Source organism: Hetaerina americana, unplaced genomic scaffold (genome assembly GCF_022747635.1).
Source record: "Hetaerina americana unplaced genomic scaffold, ioHetAmer1.1.p SCAF_7, whole genome shotgun sequence".
NCBI classification, from domain to species: domain Eukaryota; kingdom Metazoa; phylum Arthropoda; class Insecta; order Odonata; family Calopterygidae; genus Hetaerina; species Hetaerina americana.
The window spans coordinates 52,914,974-52,932,872 of NW_027287316.1; the positions used below are offsets into that span (position 1 = coordinate 52,914,974).

General features: G+C 39.1%; 1 protein-coding gene across 1 annotated transcript in view; it reads left to right on the forward strand.

Annotated features, from left to right (window-relative positions):
- The window catches only part of LOC139696840 (photoreceptor-specific nuclear receptor-like), a 22,504-nt gene extending 4,605 nt beyond the window's left edge, over positions 1–17,899 (forward strand). The window contains exons 2-9 of the mRNA XM_071595720.1: positions 158–273; positions 8,579–9,175; positions 11,869–12,188; positions 13,765–13,858; positions 14,097–14,183; positions 15,959–16,204; positions 16,970–17,057; positions 17,160–17,899. Coding sequence (XP_071451821.1) covers positions 158–273; positions 8,579–9,175; positions 11,869–12,188; positions 13,765–13,858; positions 14,097–14,183; positions 15,959–16,204; positions 16,970–17,057; positions 17,160–17,304 — 1,693 coding nt within the window. The 3' untranslated portion in view covers positions 17,305–17,899. The remainder of the gene's footprint in view (positions 1–157; positions 274–8,578; positions 9,176–11,868; positions 12,189–13,764; positions 13,859–14,096; positions 14,184–15,958; positions 16,205–16,969; positions 17,058–17,159) is intronic.

Here is a 17,899-nt window from a genome sequence, read left to right on the forward strand (position 1 = left end):
CATTAAATGGGTTCTTACTGCGTATACATAGCGGTATGCAACCCTGCCACCATATTCACTGATGATGATATGGAATATTTATTTAAATAATTAATTACAATTAATTTTGTCACGACTGCGTCACAATAGTTTAACAGTAAAAATTATCTTTTTGCAGAAACTTGGACTATGTGTGCAAGGAGAATGGAAACTGCATAGTCGACGTAACGAGACGTAATCAGTGTCAAGCCTGTAGATTCAAGAAATGCATCCAAGTAAACATGAAAAAGGACGGTAAGTGAATAGATTATATCAATTTCATACTAACAGCCTTTTCCAAAATATTTGAAAATTCTTACGACTATAATTTTGAAGACATTCAAGAATTTTATTATATCAATATCAGTTCATCTTTTTGGGTATCTCATCTCATTCGATTTAGTAAAGATTTCTTCCGTAATAATTAATCTTGCCTTGAACTTGATTTTCACTTATTTGCGGTCGTGCCTGAGTTAAATTAAAAAGTCTTCTTCTTATGAGATACTCAACCTTCCAGAAAGGGAAAAGAAACAATGACAAATGTTATGCTCACCGGAGAACGTTATCTTAAATAAAATACCAGCACTCTTCAATTATGCAGGATGTCCTAAAAGTAGTAGAGCTGAGTCGTTTAAAAAAAATTATTGCCAGAATTGACACATTCACTCAAAAGTCTTCGAAGTCGCACCCTTGTGCGTCCACACACCACTGCCAGCAGGTTTTTTACGCCTTCTAGAAGGTGGCGCCCGGAATGCTGCTAAGTTCCGTCGTCACGGCCTATTGTAACGCTTCCACCGAGCCGTGGTGACGTCCTTTCAGCGCGAAATTGAGGCGGGGAAGAGAAAGAAGTATGGTGGGGCATTATCTAAAAAATTTGGAATCTAACTCACATTCGGTCGACTTCCCTTCTGTTCGACCAAGAGAACTCGCGACACCAACTTCGCACACACCTTTCTCATGCCCATGTTTTCGGTCACCAAGCGATGCATAGCACTTTTAAGGATGCCAAGTTCATCAGAAACCATTCAAACACTTAATCTGTGATCCCTGTCCAACAAATCCTTCAATCTTGCAAGATTTTCTGTCACTTTTTGAGGTCGATGGGCTTTCTGAACGTTCGGCGTCTTCAACGTCTCTACCCTCCCGGAACAACTTGTGCCTCTCAAAAAAACCCGACCTGCCCATGGCGTTATCACCATAAGCTGCCTTGAGCATGTCAAGAGTCTCTTCACCGGTTTTGCCCAGTTTCACGTAAAATTTAATAGTGTAGCGCTGTTCCAATTACCAGTTCATGGCGGAGCGTAACGAGGTCACGTTAAGGAGGTTTCGCAAACGAGCGATCCGCACTCCGCAAAGGCTGGGAGCCAACTGCCACCGGCCTCCAGCCACTCCTAAGACTCTTCTACCTCGAACTCAGCCAGAGTAACCGCCGCCTGTCTGTCTGCGTACCCGGAAAAAATAATTCATACTACTTTTGGGACACACCTTGTCAGGGGTTTAATGCTAAATTCACCATAGGCAATAATTAACAAAACATATCGTCCTCTTCACATCTACATTTTGCACCATACTGCCAACAAATTTCATCATAGTAAAAATGTGAATATTATATTGAAGAAAACATTAAGACCCGGTTTTTATAATGTCTCATTAAACTGAAGTTAACTTTAATCACTGGTTAAGATCAAAACTCAGTTTCACGTCGGCTAGTAAAGTTCAAAACCAACCGTTAAAGAGCTCAATAACTAATAGACGATGTTAGCCTGGTTACAATTTTCACATATACCGATGCGCAATATTATTTGTTGATACAATCGGATTTGTTGGTGATCTCCTCGTTAATTTAACGTTCACATCTACTAATGATTGAAACTAACAATAAATTATAATACCGGGATTAAGTCAAACAGAGAGATGGTTGACGCCGTAGCAAATCAAGCGACTTTAACCGAAAAATTTGCGTTTTTTTTAGACGTGAAACTATAAAATCTTCTTATCGTCAACAATAAGGTAAAAGATACGTTTTCACCGACGAGAGTATTTTCGTTTAACGATCATAGAAAACAAAAAGATGAAAGGTTGGGGCATTTTCCGCGATTGAATTGTAACGGAGTTAACTGATAGAAATGGTCCAGGATGGAAGGAAAGGAAAATCCCCTTTGGTAAACAGCCAGGTGACATTAGTTATATGTATTTTGTAAACATTTTATCTATAAGAGTTAATTTATAAGTTTTCGTCTTCTTCGAAGAAGAAATTTCGTTTTTTAGTTTAAAAAAACTCACCAAATACTATCATATACACTTCTATGACTTCCATCTAACCTGGTTTAACTCATAAATTGTAAAACATGGAAAATTTTCAAAATAATCATTTAAGCATATGATCACTGTTCTTTTGTAGTAATAATCCTAAACAGCACGGGTGACTTTCGTGGAATACAATATTAACTTTTTAATTGCCAAAAAATATTAGCAGACAAATTTTTCAGAGTGATATATACCATTTTAGAAAAAAACACACACACATGTATTTATGCATAACGAACTATAAAAGGATATATTTCCATCATGTTTCGAATATTTTGCGAGAATTTTAAAACGAAAATTATGGAATTTTTGAGCTCTTTTGCTAAAATATTGATGTATGAACTTCATATGTATAATATCAATGTACACACCTACACGAAATAGAATAGATAGAATAAACAGATAAGTAAAGTTTGTAAAGAAGCTGATAAAATAATCACTTAAAATCATTTCTAGTGAGGATATTGTGACACCTTTTCGATCCATGGTCAGAGAAAATTGTTTTAAGATGCACTGTGCCAACCGCAACCTTATGTACTGTAACTCACAAATGATGCATATGAATTGAATTAATCAAGTGTTATAAATTACTCACTTATCAATTCTTTCAGATGAACGGAAGAGTCGGTTAATCCTGGGCGTTTTTAACGGTAAGAATTTAAGTCTGTCGCTAAATGAAAGTTTTTTTGTTCTAAATTATCTGATATTAATGTACTAATCCACTTACTAAATCTACATATATCTTGTTGACTATTCGCCGTGGTACCCAATCCGTTAACCCCGCCGCTACGCATACAAGCAATCACGTCAGCAGCTAAGCGACCGTTGTTTTACCTACGGCTAATCGACACGTCCATAGAAAGAGCACACTTACGGAGTTAATTTTTTTCATTAATTACGATAAACTGCAACTGGAATTTTTTTAGTATTTTAAACATGAATATAAGTGGAAAATAGATAATTAAAATTTTCACTATTGACAAATATTTCTTAAGTAAAATTCTCTGAAGAATGGATAAAATCCTCATTTTTAGTGTTACTCCTCTTATAACCAGTCACCATGGAAGCCAGCAAGATGATTTTCACTCTCAAATCCGTTATAATACGAAGTATCATTAATAATCACTTTTGACGTTATAATGCAAACATTAGCTAGGGAATATAAACCTATGAGTGAGCAAATGAAACTTTGGTAGGTTTTTGATTATTATTGTTTAGTAAATGATAAGCGTTACATATAAACTCATACTTTTCGACTGAACATTAAACTTATAAAGAAAATAAAAAGATATGTTGAAGATCTTGAAGATATTGAAAATTAACCACAAATGATTCTTGCCAAAGAGTATTTTAATTTCTTTTAAACGAGAAAAGTTGACTTTAAAATGCAAGAATTACAATTTCAAAAGTTGGAAGCATAAATAATGTGACAAGAGAAAGAAGAAAAGTGCTCGGCTAAAAATAAACTGCCGCGTGTTCTCATCAATATAGCTTCAAGGGAACTGCACTGTTATAAGTTGCATTTACACTGAGCTGCAATAAAGTTTAAAACTCCATGACAAAGTTTAGTCTAAGCGATGCTGGATTGAAAGAATGAGAAAAAAGCAAGAACTGAAATCTCGAGAAAAATGTTAGGCATAATCTCCGCCTCGTGATCATGGTGAGTATACTTCCCCACGACGCATATCTGTATGAGGGTGTCATAAAGGTTAAGGGGATGTCTGAGTTAGACATTGAATTTAAAATATTCCTCACGTACTTAGCGATATCCAATCCCCTTCTTGCAGATGCTTGCAAGATTTTCAAGTTGGGAAATGGGAGCGTGAAAATAAATTGACGGAAGTCCGAGAAAATTTCCACGCAAATATAAAAGGTGTCCCCACCGTTGTCCTGACTCTAGACTTGGCATCTGCACAATGCTGCATGGCCTATGTTAATAAGTGAATATTCGCGGATTACCAAAAATAAAATTTAGGAAGTTTCAAGTAAAAAACGATACGTTTTTTTAGAACCCAGGCGATATACCCACGCAGTTTTGGAAAAATATCATTTCCCTTATACGTGAGGAAGTATGCGGCATTAAAAAAGGGGTTATTACAATACAGGGTTTTTCACAATGCCTTGTTTGGTGAGGCGTAAAAATGTAGCGGCAGTTAGTTTGTGCGGCCCTACAAAACCTACGTAAACGGTATACTACCATCAATAAGTGAGAAAATTTCTCATGCGCAACTAAAATTGCTTTTCATAAAATACGTGTTGTGGCGGAAAATGGAGAAAATAAGTTCGACAACAATTAAGTAACAGAGTGGCCCTAGATAGAAGTTCCCGGGGGAAACCCGAAAAAGGAGGAAAAGGTGAATGGAGGTAATATTGAAAGATAGTGTTGAAAACCATGATTAGAAGGGAGGATACTGGGTAGGCGGGCTAGCGGAAGGAAGAGAATAGGCTTTCTAGACAACTTGACGGCAGGCAGAAGTTACGAGGAAATTAAAAATAAATAATGTAGGGTAAAGAAAAAGGAAGTTTTCGCGATACTTGTTCGTGGGATTCTATTCAAAACCAACTTTTAAAAAGGTAGAAAACCTCAAATGAATTTATTCCAAATATTCTGTGAGACATTATATTCCTGATCAGTACAGTCTTATCTTGGTCTGAATAGATTTCATAACGGCTATGTTGGTATAGGTAGTAAGTTCCTTTATTAGTAGATTAGTACGAGTATACGAGTATTATGTGTACCAACGTTTAGCCTTCACTAAGCATAATTACGAAACCACGCCACGGCGTTGGTCTGTTAGTATAAACGTGATTATGTATGGGTCGAATATCACATTCACATCAAGATTTGGGTCACTTACTGTTGTACTGCGAAACTTACGCCTAGACTATAGATTAATGTGATAATATTAACAATCTTTTTCCAAATAATATTCACTTTAAATACAAGTGCATCATGTAAGTAGAATCATGAAATTAGTCATCGTTAAACCGAATCTTTTTTTTTGCACATGAACCAAAATAAATGTGACATCTACTCGTATGCCGATGTGTAATAGGACAAGTTAGGCACTGGCTTAAGGATCAGAGTAATATATATTATAGTCCCAATTCACCATCAGTATTATTATGATTATCTTTTACTAATTATTGATCATATTTTCACATGGGCAGACTTTTTTGGAAGCAGAGGTAAACTGGGCCTCCAGAGTACATGAACAGACGTAATGTATATATGGGTGAGAAATGGCATACTCTCTTGACTATCAAATTAAACTTCATATCGATGAAGTTAGCTAGCATGGTGTTGTATATGGCTCTCCGCTTCGGCAATTAAATATTGGAAATACGCTCGACAGTTTTAGACGAATAATACCCAAAGAGTTACCTAGTAACATTAACAATAATCTTCCGACGGTGGTTTTTAACCCGAAGGAGTCTATGTTGACTTTTTTGCATTAAAACCTCTACATCGATTAGGTAAAATGCATCATAAGAGATAAAATTTAATTAAAATTAATATATCTTTCATTTTAAACACCCATCGATACGCATACATTTGTATTTTAATTAGGCTCTGCAGGTTTGTGATTTTGAGCGCTTGCTACAAGGATTTCGATGTGCCCTCAGGCCAATCGAAAGATTACTAGAGCAGCTATTCATTTTTTTTACTATGCACCCTTTCTACACATGCTATTTAAAATATTCTATAAAGCGGAGAAGGATTACCAAATACTATGACAAACATATTACTCTAATTGACTGCTAGAACACGGAAAAAAAACCGTGAATGGAGGAGAGGGAGGAGATAGAAGGGTGTGACATTAACAGGCCAAGGGAAGAATAAAAGGGTGGGGAAGGGAAAAAAGGCCAAAGTATGGAGGACAATCGGGAAATCGGAATGCAGGAGACAGTTGGCGCGGCGACACTTAAAAAAGAGGGAAGCAAGGACCCCCAATAGTTCCAGGGTGTCTGAGAGGAGGAGGAGGAAGGGAGAGAGAGAGGGAAACATATGGTAAGAGGGTTGAAGAATTGGATGGACGGTCTGGAGAAGGGGGTCTTGGGATAGGAAAGGGGAGGGTGGAAGAGAAGGAAAGAGGTGTGAAAGAGACCGCCAAGGAGGGTGTAGATGCAGGGGAGGATTTTATTTGGGGTAAGGGAGAGCTGAGACCCGGGTCCCAAAAACCGCCCTCTCGCGTCACTCTTCAGTCTCTCACGCGTCAGGGCGCGTTCCCCTCTCCCGGTCTCCCACACGCCCTCTCGACGACGACTACACCCACCAAAGCACTCAACCGCCGCCACTTTACCGCAGACATCGACATCCGCACAGTTTTCCACCGTGGGCTCGATATCGGCAGACAAGACCCCACCCTACCCTCTCCTCTACACCTAACCTCCCATTTCGTAACACTGATGCATACGCAGACTCCCACGAAACATTTCTCATTTATATAAAATATATATATCTATAAAACTATGTGTGTGTGTGTGCAAATCCTCTATTTTAATTATTAGCACTTATTCAAATATGTTATAAACGTTAAAAGTTACTGTTGCGGCATCTCCCGCAGTTTCTTTGGAACATTTTAAGGGAATAAATATGACTGCTTTTTGACCCTAGTACGTATGAATCATTCACTTCCGTCTGTCCCTGTTTAAAGTAAAAATAGGGATTTTAAAACTATTATTCTTGATAATCGCATAGTGAAAGTTCGATGGCTCGTAGGTTATATTTTGCTTTCGATACACAATTAAATATAGATTTATAGCCCTAAGTAATGATAATTAAACATTGACTGTTTACTCTGAAGTTAATGGTGGCTACCAGACGATTCTCATGCCAGCGACAGTCCAATAATTTGGCCAATCCTTAAGAGGCAAGTTCAATTTCTCGCTCATCAATTACATGTAATTCGGAAAAACAAATAATCAGTGCACTACGGCACTTTGCCATGAAGTCGTAGTGTAAAATGCAGAGGAAATTAGGTTTCATTAAAATTCATCAATTTTAATGTCTAACTTACCATTCAACATACATGTATTTATATTTTTCTTTGCATTGAGTCCTCATGATATTTGTCAATTAAATTGTTCGCAGGCATAGATAATTATCATTTATAGAATCATAAAATGACGAGAAGGAAACTATTATTATAAATGATAGCCTACCGGTTAAGTTAGGTCTTGACTGGACGCAGGCAAACCGTTGCAACAAATCTAAGCCTCACCTAACATGGTACAACGTGACACTTCACATCACAATAAACCTTTCTCCTCCTCACAAAATATTAATATACATTTAAATATGAAAATATTCTGTGGAATATTACAAACCTTTTCGTTATTTTCATAGATTTGTTTTGAGGTGATGCGTTTGAACCTACCGGTCACTTCTCCAAGGGAATGGGGATACATTCTTTATCGATACTATTTATACGTATATACCCAGGTGCTTGATATATACGGTTGCAGAAAGGAGGAGAGTTAGTGGGTAAGATGGGATCCAACGCTGGAATGCTTTTATGCAAACGAGATTTTGTGTAATAAACGCTAATTAACCTATATTAGCCTCCAAACTTCATCCGCCAACATGCACACATTATTGAAACATCGTTTGAACAAAAAATAAACCGTTTTTTCCTTAATCAAGATTAAATGATTTAGATGAAACAATGGTCAAGATTTTTTACCATTTGGGCCGTTATGGCATAAATATACCATTTGGGCAGATAATGTGACAACTGGTTAACTTAAGTATTTTCTCCGTTATCTGCGGAACAATTATTTGGGGGATCTATTGTGAAATTCAAAACGTTACAGGTTCATAATCATAGCGCCCATTGCTAACTCCACCGTAAAATATGTTTACGACTCCACATTTTGGAATTTTTGCGAGGAAAAAAACTATAAAACTTCTTTACTCTATTCCAGCCCTTGGATTGCATAAAATTAAGAAATATTTGAAACTACCAAGACGAAGGACCACGCAATGAACGCAATCACCTCATTCTCTAGAAAATTCGGCCATTCCGATATACTAGACGAGACTCCTTCGTGCTATGTGCGTTCTCGATCTCCATCAAGGATGAATTTCACCAAATAAGGCGGGGAACTGAGAGAATCAAACATGTTTAAAACATCACATATCAATTTGCCTTAATTTATGTTGATCATGTCACAATTCCCCAAAAGTATGCTACATCGATCATAAATCTTCGATTATTAATCACATCTTATCTCTCTCTCGCGGGATTAGCCGTGCAGCACGAGAGAGCGCCAAGATCCCTGCACTCGAAAAGGACACCGTGCCAGGGGATGATCGCCGCCCCCGCAGGATACGCCATCGGACCGCATCCGGCGCCCGTGCCGCCCTGGGGCTCCCCAATGTCTCCCATCGACATCCTCCCGCCCGCAGCTTTCGCCTTTTGCCCCCCAGCTGCCCTCTCGCAGTACCTGACGGCCCACCGCGCGGTGGGTGGAAGTCCCCGGATGGCCCCGGTCGCTGGTGGAGGGTCGGAGGTCCGCGCCCATCCACCAGTGCTGCCCGCGGGGTCTGGGGGAAGCGTGCACCACCCCGACCACCGACCCCCGCCCGACCTCCCACCTTTCGCCTACGCCCCTCCGTTCCTCCTGACCGCACCCTTTCCCCTGCCGCCACTCCCTCCCCCCAACCCAGGCGCCGCTGCGGCGTTCTTCGCCCCGCCGAGGGCGTCTTCCGGACATGGGCTGGGGACGCTGGCGCCACCGATTGCGCCCGCTTCGGACTCCGCGCCACCCGCGCACCAAGCTTCCGCCGGCGTCGCCAGCAGCAGCGAAGAAAACCAAGTTAGCAGTTCGGATGCCGACGTCAAAGGTGCGTGAAAAAGCCTCCTAGCGATACACTCACAGCTTTCATGAGTTTAAACAGAGCAGTATTCCAATTACCTACTTATCTTTGGTGAGACCACGTTGTGATCTAAGTAGCAAGTATTTGGGATGCATGGGAGAACACATTAATTAGGACATTTTAAACTTTTCAGAGAAAATCCACTAGGTCTGTAAAATATTGCTACAAGAAAACAAATGAGTGTGTCGGGCTTATTGGAGGAATTTGAATCGGAGTCTCTATGGTCGCGAAGAGAGCATGCTATAGTAAAAGGCTATTAGAAAGGATCAGAAAACCCGAGTTTACCTGAGACACCGTGAAATCAATATGGTCTCACGATACATTGGCAAAACAGGATAAACTTAAAGAGATAGATGTACCATCACGATAAATTGAGATAAATATTGACGCTGGCAGATTCAAGTAGGTGCTAGTTCTTCCCTCGCAATAAATACAATCATAATAAAATCTTTCTATTAAAGATATTGCTATTTTTTATTCAAGAAGCAAAAATTTTAAACTTTTCTCGGGCACACTCACTACTGCATGACGCAGTTGAACATTTGTGTGTTTAAGTGCACGTTTTTTTTTTGTTTGTTTGTATATTTGAATCTATATGCTTATATATAAGTTACAGGGTTCGTCCGGAAAATAAGTGTACTGAGCTCAGGAAAAATAATTGATTACACTTTTACATATCTTAAGCTAATATTCCTCAAAATAGGACCCTTGTGAGTCGATACACGATTCCAGCGGCGTTCCCATTCCTGGAACGCTCCCGCGAAGGCATCATCGGGAACCTCTCGAAGACTCGTCGTCGACCTCTTCTCTGCCCTCCACGAACATCTTGTGCCACCGTAAGATCATGTTTCTGGACATGGCTGACTCCCCGTAAGCCTGGTTAATCATACCGACAGATTCGGTAGACGATTTCCCAAGCTTTACCGCAAATTTGATGGAATAACGCTGCTCCAAAAACTTCGGCGTCGCGTTCTGTGACGTGGGTCGAGCGTGGAGGTTCGCGTTAACAGAGCTCCTCACTACACCACAGCTCAGAGCCGACTGCCTTTTTCAGCGTCGCTTGCCAACATACCCCCCTCCAATCGCAGCCCGTCAGAGCGGTGCTGGGCGCGCCTGGAGCGGCGCGCTCAGCCCAGGAGTCAGTACACTTATTTTCCGGACGAACCCTGTAAATTGACTGGTGGGCTAACACCCACGAGTCACGCCCTTGCGGCGGTATTTGGGGTATTGTGCATTTGTAGATGAATTAAGGCATCAAGATGATTCCTGATCGAGTACCAGAATATGTTGCCCTACTGAAGTAATTCACTTTGTTTTTTCTCATCAACTTTTTCCGTGGTGCTCACACCAATTATGCTGCAAAAGTGCGATTGCACACCCTCTCGAGGGGAAGGGTAGGGATGCAAAAAAGAATTTAACTTTATATTACTGAGGGATAAGTCCCATAAGCAAAGAAATAAATATTGCAATTGAGACCAAACAAGCAGACTAGAAACAAACTTTTGAAAAATATATGAACAAGGGATAAAAATATTCACCAAATTCGTTGTAGCACGGAGGTACAAAGGATAAACTCCACTAGATTCCAGCAAGTGAGAAATCTATAACTTCTGCCACTTCCAGTATCAGATGACGAATTAGACTGACAAACATTTTACGACAAACATTGATGTACATTGGATGTCAAACATTTATTGACTGTCATCGATAGCGGAAAACAAACGCTTAATGCACGGTTATGCATGGATTCAGGACGGTATGTATGGGAAAATAAGTATGGTTCACTAAAATAATGGCTATTTGTTGAAAGTTCGTGAAATGAAAATGTGCACGCATACTCATTTTTAAGAGTGTCAATTAGCTGTTTATATGATATTCGTATAAAAGCATATACTAGTATCTAAAACTTTGCCCATTTGTAAAATAATATGACAGACTTAGAATGAGCTCAAGTTCAATCATATGCTAACGAACATACCATAATTTTATTTAAATATCAATTGTTATTCTCACTGCTTGAGCTATTACTTGCTTGGTGAACATCACTGCTTCCACCAAGTAGAGGAGATTGAAGAGTTCAGCGAAAGAAATAAATAGTGACGAAGCAATTGCTTCGCTCAAGGAAGAAACGGTAGTCAAACATTCATCTAGGATTTCGTAGGTTTGACTCAACGAATTTAAATGTGGACCGTGGGAAACACTTGACTAAAATAATAAAGTCTTCGACACCTGTTGCTGGGGACGAATGCTTAAGATTCAATAGACAAAAAGTTTAAGAACGTGGCAGCATAGAAAATGTGACGTGGAACACTGTCGTGAAAAGAATAATGAGATGGATTGGAGAAACTTTGTGGCACAAGTGATTGGCTAGGAGCAAAATAGATGGTTAAAAAGAAAAAAATGGACCCGCAAAAAAGACTAAGGTACAAATAGCTAACCAATCAAAGAGGGATACCGAACGAGAGAGCTGCCTATGCGTAAGAGATTTAGCATTTTGCTAGAGAGGAGGGTATCAGTAAACCGATCTTCGGACTAAAATAATAATAATTTTACAAAGTACACAGCAACATATTTGCATTAAAGTGGCTTTAAATGCAAATGCAATTTGCTTTATATGGAGTGGCTAACCCCACCCGTATCTACTTTCACCGGGGAATTAGATTGTCCAGGCGTCGCTGAGGAGACCGGACTGGAGGGCGTGGACCGCGAGGAGCAGTCGTCATCGGAGGCCGGAGTGACGGTTCCCAACGCTTTTGCGGAGGACGCAGCTCCGGAAGCCGCCAAGTTCCTCGCCCGATTCGCCCCTTCCTGCCCCGGCCATAACCTCACGTTCACGGCCCAGCCGCTGGCCGGCCTCACGCAAGGCTACGAGGAGGCCTCCTCGCTGCTCCTACCACCCGTGGACGGTGTCTACGAGTCGGCCGCCAAGCTCCTGTTCCTCGCGGTGAAATGGGCTCGGAGTATACCGTCTTTCCTACAGGTGCATAACGAAGGGAGACGGGACCTTTCTTAAAATTATGAAGGGGCGGGGAAGTATTGGGGTTCAGGACTACTGACCGGAGGGCCCGGGTTCAAACGCGGGCATGCCTCTCTAGGCACCCTAAGCTTCAACCATTCTAATGTGATCTTTCTGGAAAACCACAGCCGGGATATGATTTGGCCCCCCTACCCTGATGTGTGAATTACACACGCCGTCGGGTCTAGTATAGGGTGAACTCTACGATCTCCTACCCAACCGACCTTCGGGTTGAGGACCGTGTTTATGACTATTTTTATGGTTTATGTACAACTCAAGTTTCCTAATTTTTTGATTGAATCCCTACTTACGAGCATAGCAAAAACTAAAAAAATTGCCATACAACTCGAATACTCGAAGTAACATTTCTGGAAAAAGAGGTAAAACAAGAATAAATACTATATGACAATATGAGTCATTGGAATTTATATATTTTCGCGGAGTGAATAATAAATTGATAAAATATGGAATTAAAAATAAAACCAGGTGTATGGAACTTCATAAGTATTCAGCAATAAGTACTTCGTCTCATTTACAGCATTCTACGGGGTATTATTATGAAAGTCGAAATTGGATCACAAGTAATTATTTTTCTATATATTTGCTTTTGAACTTTATTTTTTATATTAAACCACACTGTGGATGCAATACCATAACGGAATCGGAGTAATTGCACCCAAAATGCGGATGACAGAGACGGAGGTATTGGCAGTAATGAATTATCAAATTGTCTATAAGTTCTGGGTTACTTAAAGTATTTCTACATACGCCGTGAAATCAACAATTATTTAAATGAAGGGAAATTTAGGCGAAGAAATTATAAAATGTTTAAATTTTTTACCTCATTTGAACTTTCGTTATTTACCATGGGCGAATGTCAAAGAAGATCAAAAACTTTATCAATGGCACAAAATTACAATGCCAGCCCTCATCCCCGCAGTTGAAATAGTTCTGACGTGAAATTGCCTCGTACCCCACGGTAAAACGTTGAACTTGGATCACCTCTCGTGTGAAAAAAAATTCCAGTAAAATTATTACATGAAAACGAATCAATTCATTTTGCCATTAATAATACCAAAACTCAATGAATAATCAACAAGTGAAGCATGACAAAACAAAAGAGTATAATGTAATGAGCTCCAATTCTATAAATAAATGATTAGCAATATTTTCCCCATAACAAGAAAAAGCTATAAATTTTAAGAGCAGCGAGAGTTCAAATCGATATACTACCATTGTACCAAATTAATTCTTTTTACATGACTGAATTGTATGGTAGAATAGGAACTTATGCATTCATCAGTTCCAAATCGTATCCGTCGATTAAATCTATCAGAAATAATTAAAGATAAAATATTGCCATACAGTAATTTAATAGGTGGCAGTTGACCGGTGCTAATAACTTTGTTGGTTATTAACTAGCCATTATTTTACACACACTCACTCTAATAAAGTATAAATTACACTTTAAATATTTGGTTACAAAAGTATTAAAGCATGTCATGTACTAAAATATTTTACCAACATTCATTTGCCGCAGTTACCGTTTCGCGATCAAGCCATTCTGCTGGAGGAAGCCTGGAGTGACCTATTCGTGCTGAGCGCTGCACAGTGGTCTTTACCGATTGATGAAGGTGAGTCCAGTCTTTTCCAGAACAAAATATTACTTTTCCTACCAATAAAAACTACTTGTGATTGGAGGAGTTATCCAAAATAAATAATAATAATCTCGTTTAACAAAAGAGCAGCAGAGTACTGTAAGTAATGTAGTACCACACTACTCACTCGACATGAGAATGCTTAAAAACTGTTTCGAATCCAGGGATTACGACAGGAAAGAAAAATAAAAACTCTACCCTATTATATTAGGAGACACCCTGCTGAAATATGCATTAATAATATGGCTAAAATTTAGACCTGTGACAGCAAATAATACCATTTTGTTGATAAATTTGGTTGGTAATTATTAACTTTAATTACAGTGTTATTTCCTTGGCCGAATGATTCAAGAGAATTATTGGCGAAGGAGACGAAAATAAGAATAACCCTGCACTATTACCTATAATCCACGTTTCCACAGTTATTAACCATCATGAAATCTCAAAGAAGTCAATCATACCGGATAGAGATAAACTTCTCAAAAACCATAACATGATTACAGATAATTTGACAAACAAAAATAATGTGAAGTTTCCCTTCAAAATACTCAAATGTTGTGAACTATAGAATATCTCAGGGGTGCGCAAGCGTTTTGTAGCATTAGCCCTGTTCTTAAACTTCCAATGAGTAAATTCTTATCCCTCATGGATTGAAAATGTTAATATACGAGAAAGTCGTATGAGAAAGTCACTGCCAGCATCGAATGTAATAGGACACATTCCACATATTGAACAACGAGAAACAATACCGACACAAACACTGAAAAATATTTCGAGGAAAATTTTCGACCCGGAGAAAGCAACCCATATTTCTCGTAAATCAATGTTACTGAATATTTGCACCTTCAAATACCATACTTAATCAAATAAATATAAAATATTCATATAAACCTACATTTGAGGATAAGCGGCGACAATCGCATTAATGTAGCATACAAATTACCATCCGGGGAGATTTGGTTGAAATTGTCAATCTTAAGGGACCGCTGCGAGAAACCCGACCGTAACGTCATTCTTAAGGGTCGTAGCTTTGAAGCTGAAAGTTTTAAAAATTATGTCAAACAAACGAACAAAAGTAGCGAGATGCAACTTTCAGATCGCACATATTCATCACTGACAATTCCGATTGTATCTATAGTCATGTTACTTGAAGAAATGAAAAAAAAATCAACCTTCCAAATCGACTTAATTTTTGACATCTCCTCCGTGCAAATTATTGTCCGCAAAGATTATCCCGTCCATTAATAATGAATATGAAGATAAATGCAGAAACCGCATAAGGTAGGATTCACAGGAAAACCCCAACGCTAAAATTATCTAACACTTGCATCACTACTCCTTACCCGTCAAATTCCGCTGGTACCAATAATTATATAGTTGAATAACTAAGAACCATAAACAATTTAATAACTCACCAGAAATCTATTTTATCCTTAACTACTTTCGAATTCGACACGTCTAACGTACATAAGGAAGTTATCAATAAACTATTCTCCCATGTTGCCATGGAAACCAGCGCGGTAGCGAAGATCCCGATAAATCACTCATGGAGTCAACTGAAAATTTGTGCAATTCAAAAATTGGTTTGATACTATCGCTTCAAATTCATCATTAGGTACCAAAAATCTCAGAATCGATTTTGTAGCAGCTCTTCAAGCTGTCCTCTTCTATAAAATCTTTATCACTGTATTTCCTTTAGGTATTACATGAATATTCCATACCTTACCACATCCTAATATGCACATTCCATTATAGTCAGCGAATTTTCTGCGTTTCATCCATGATTCTCTCTCGCCATTACTTAAAATCTTGTTTTCCCAGCGTAATGCAGTATGATGGTGCTCAATGATTTTTATATTATGCTCGAAGAAGATTGATGACTTTAGCAATTGCTTGATTAAGTGTTAGTGGCTGACACAACTAAACCTTCGAATTGAAATATTTTAAAACAGTTATTAATTTGCTAATTATCGAAAGGCAGCTGCATGCGAGAGCTTTAGGAAAATGAATTTAATTCTGTACGTAGCTGAAGAGCCAGTCTAAACAGGAGTCATGCCCCCCTCACCTTGGCCTCAGCCCTGACCCGTGAACTATGGGGCTTTAGAAATGTCTCTCTGTTTCTCTCTGCATTGCCTCATCCGAACAACGTAGTGAGCCTGGTCACGGCTTCATCTTCCCAGCGTAGCAGTGGTGGTATCAGCACAGATGCAGAACTGGCACGGGAGGCTCGCAGACTGCGGGACACGGTGGAACGGTTTCGGAGCCTGAACGTAGATTATACCGAGTACGCATGTCTGAAGGCGCTAGTACTCTTCAAGCCAGGTAATATTTAAAGATAAAGAATTATTAAGAACTTCGATCAAATGATTTACAAGTCACCTTATAGAGAATTAACCACCACCGATAACTTTGAAAATAATAACCTAATGATCATAGTTTGCTTAAAACACCACAGATCTGTTGGATAAGACGCCTACAAACCCCAGTACACAAGACTCAATCAGGCAGTAAATTTTTTTCACAGTCACACCCGCCAAGAAATTTGTCATTATTTCCTCTTCAAATTCTAAAAACTTTTTCCCTTCACTATATAGCCTTACCAACATGAATCATAATTGCCAAGCTCAACCTTGACATATTTGCACACTAGTAATAGCTTCGTGCCATAATTAATTGTATTGCAAGAATTATCTAATTGCAGTTAGCAAAACTTGTTCATATCTCAATTATTTCCTCCAATAGACTACATTGAATAATAAAGTATATTTTTGAGCAAATCCCACATTTCCCCTCGAGCTTATAAATGTAGTATAAAGGTTACTCGTCATTTCTTTGGTACGTAAACGTATTTATGGTTTTATTGGAAAGACTCATCCGCATAGCAGTAATTAGCCAGCTTGACGAGTGATAAGAGAAGTTATTCAGGTATGTCACGTAAATTACCACGAAAGAGTAATGGAAGCAAAAAAATACCAACACCGAGTCGTTAAAAATTTCCTGACTCGTCTCATGGTGGATGCTAAAAATATAAATAAGGCGTTTAACCGAAGGAACAAAGAATCATTGATATGTCCTTTCTCCTTACAGATACAAGAGGTCTGCGTAACTCAAAGCAAGTGGAATCCCTTCAAGAGCAAACCCACATCATGCTACTCGAGTACTGCAGTGGGGCCGCAGTCAACCAAAGACAGACGGCTACTGCAGCCAGCCGAGTGAGGACATTTCGGGCCGACGTACCGGAATTTTATCATCCTGCAACTACACCTACTTCACCGCATTCGGCTAGACTAGGTCGTCTTCTTTTGCTTTTACCATCTCTGGGTTCCGTCAGTCGGCGATCGCTGGAAGAACTATTCTTCCGGAAGACTGTCGGCGACGTTCCCATTGAACGCCTACTCTGCGACATGTTCAAATCCAGTTGAAATAGCTCGAAACCACATACCCGGGTTACTTCTACTGCCTAGGGCGAATGAAGTACGCCAAGCTGAGTACAAATTACCACATTCAGTTCAGGAAACTTTGCCTACTCAATCAAATAAAAGCCTTTGAGCTATTTTATGGAACTTAGGCGTTTGGGCGTTGTGACAAATTTAAAATATTTCTGGAAGAATTCGAGAAGAATGTGACTAAAAGGGATATTGATCTTTTAAACTGATTGGGTTGACAATGGTCTAAAATATTTTTGGGGTCAGCACTTATGTTTCAGAAAAACAAAAATTTAAACATTTACTAATACTTCAAAGGTTATTTTTCATTTGGCGGAACTTGAATAAAATATTTTTTTTCATTACCATTTTTACAAAGTCAATCATTTCAATTTGAATAAAATAGTAGTGGTCTTATAAATTAAAGGTGAGCTAAGGAAGGTACGAGTTTGCCCCATTTAGTCCTGGAGCTTGGTTACACCAGAGGTCTAAGTAAAGTCACAAACTCTAATGGAAGGTTTGATCTAGCAGGCAAGTTACACCATTATTAGCTATCTCTAAAAGTTATCATACTTTCCCTTTGGTCAATATA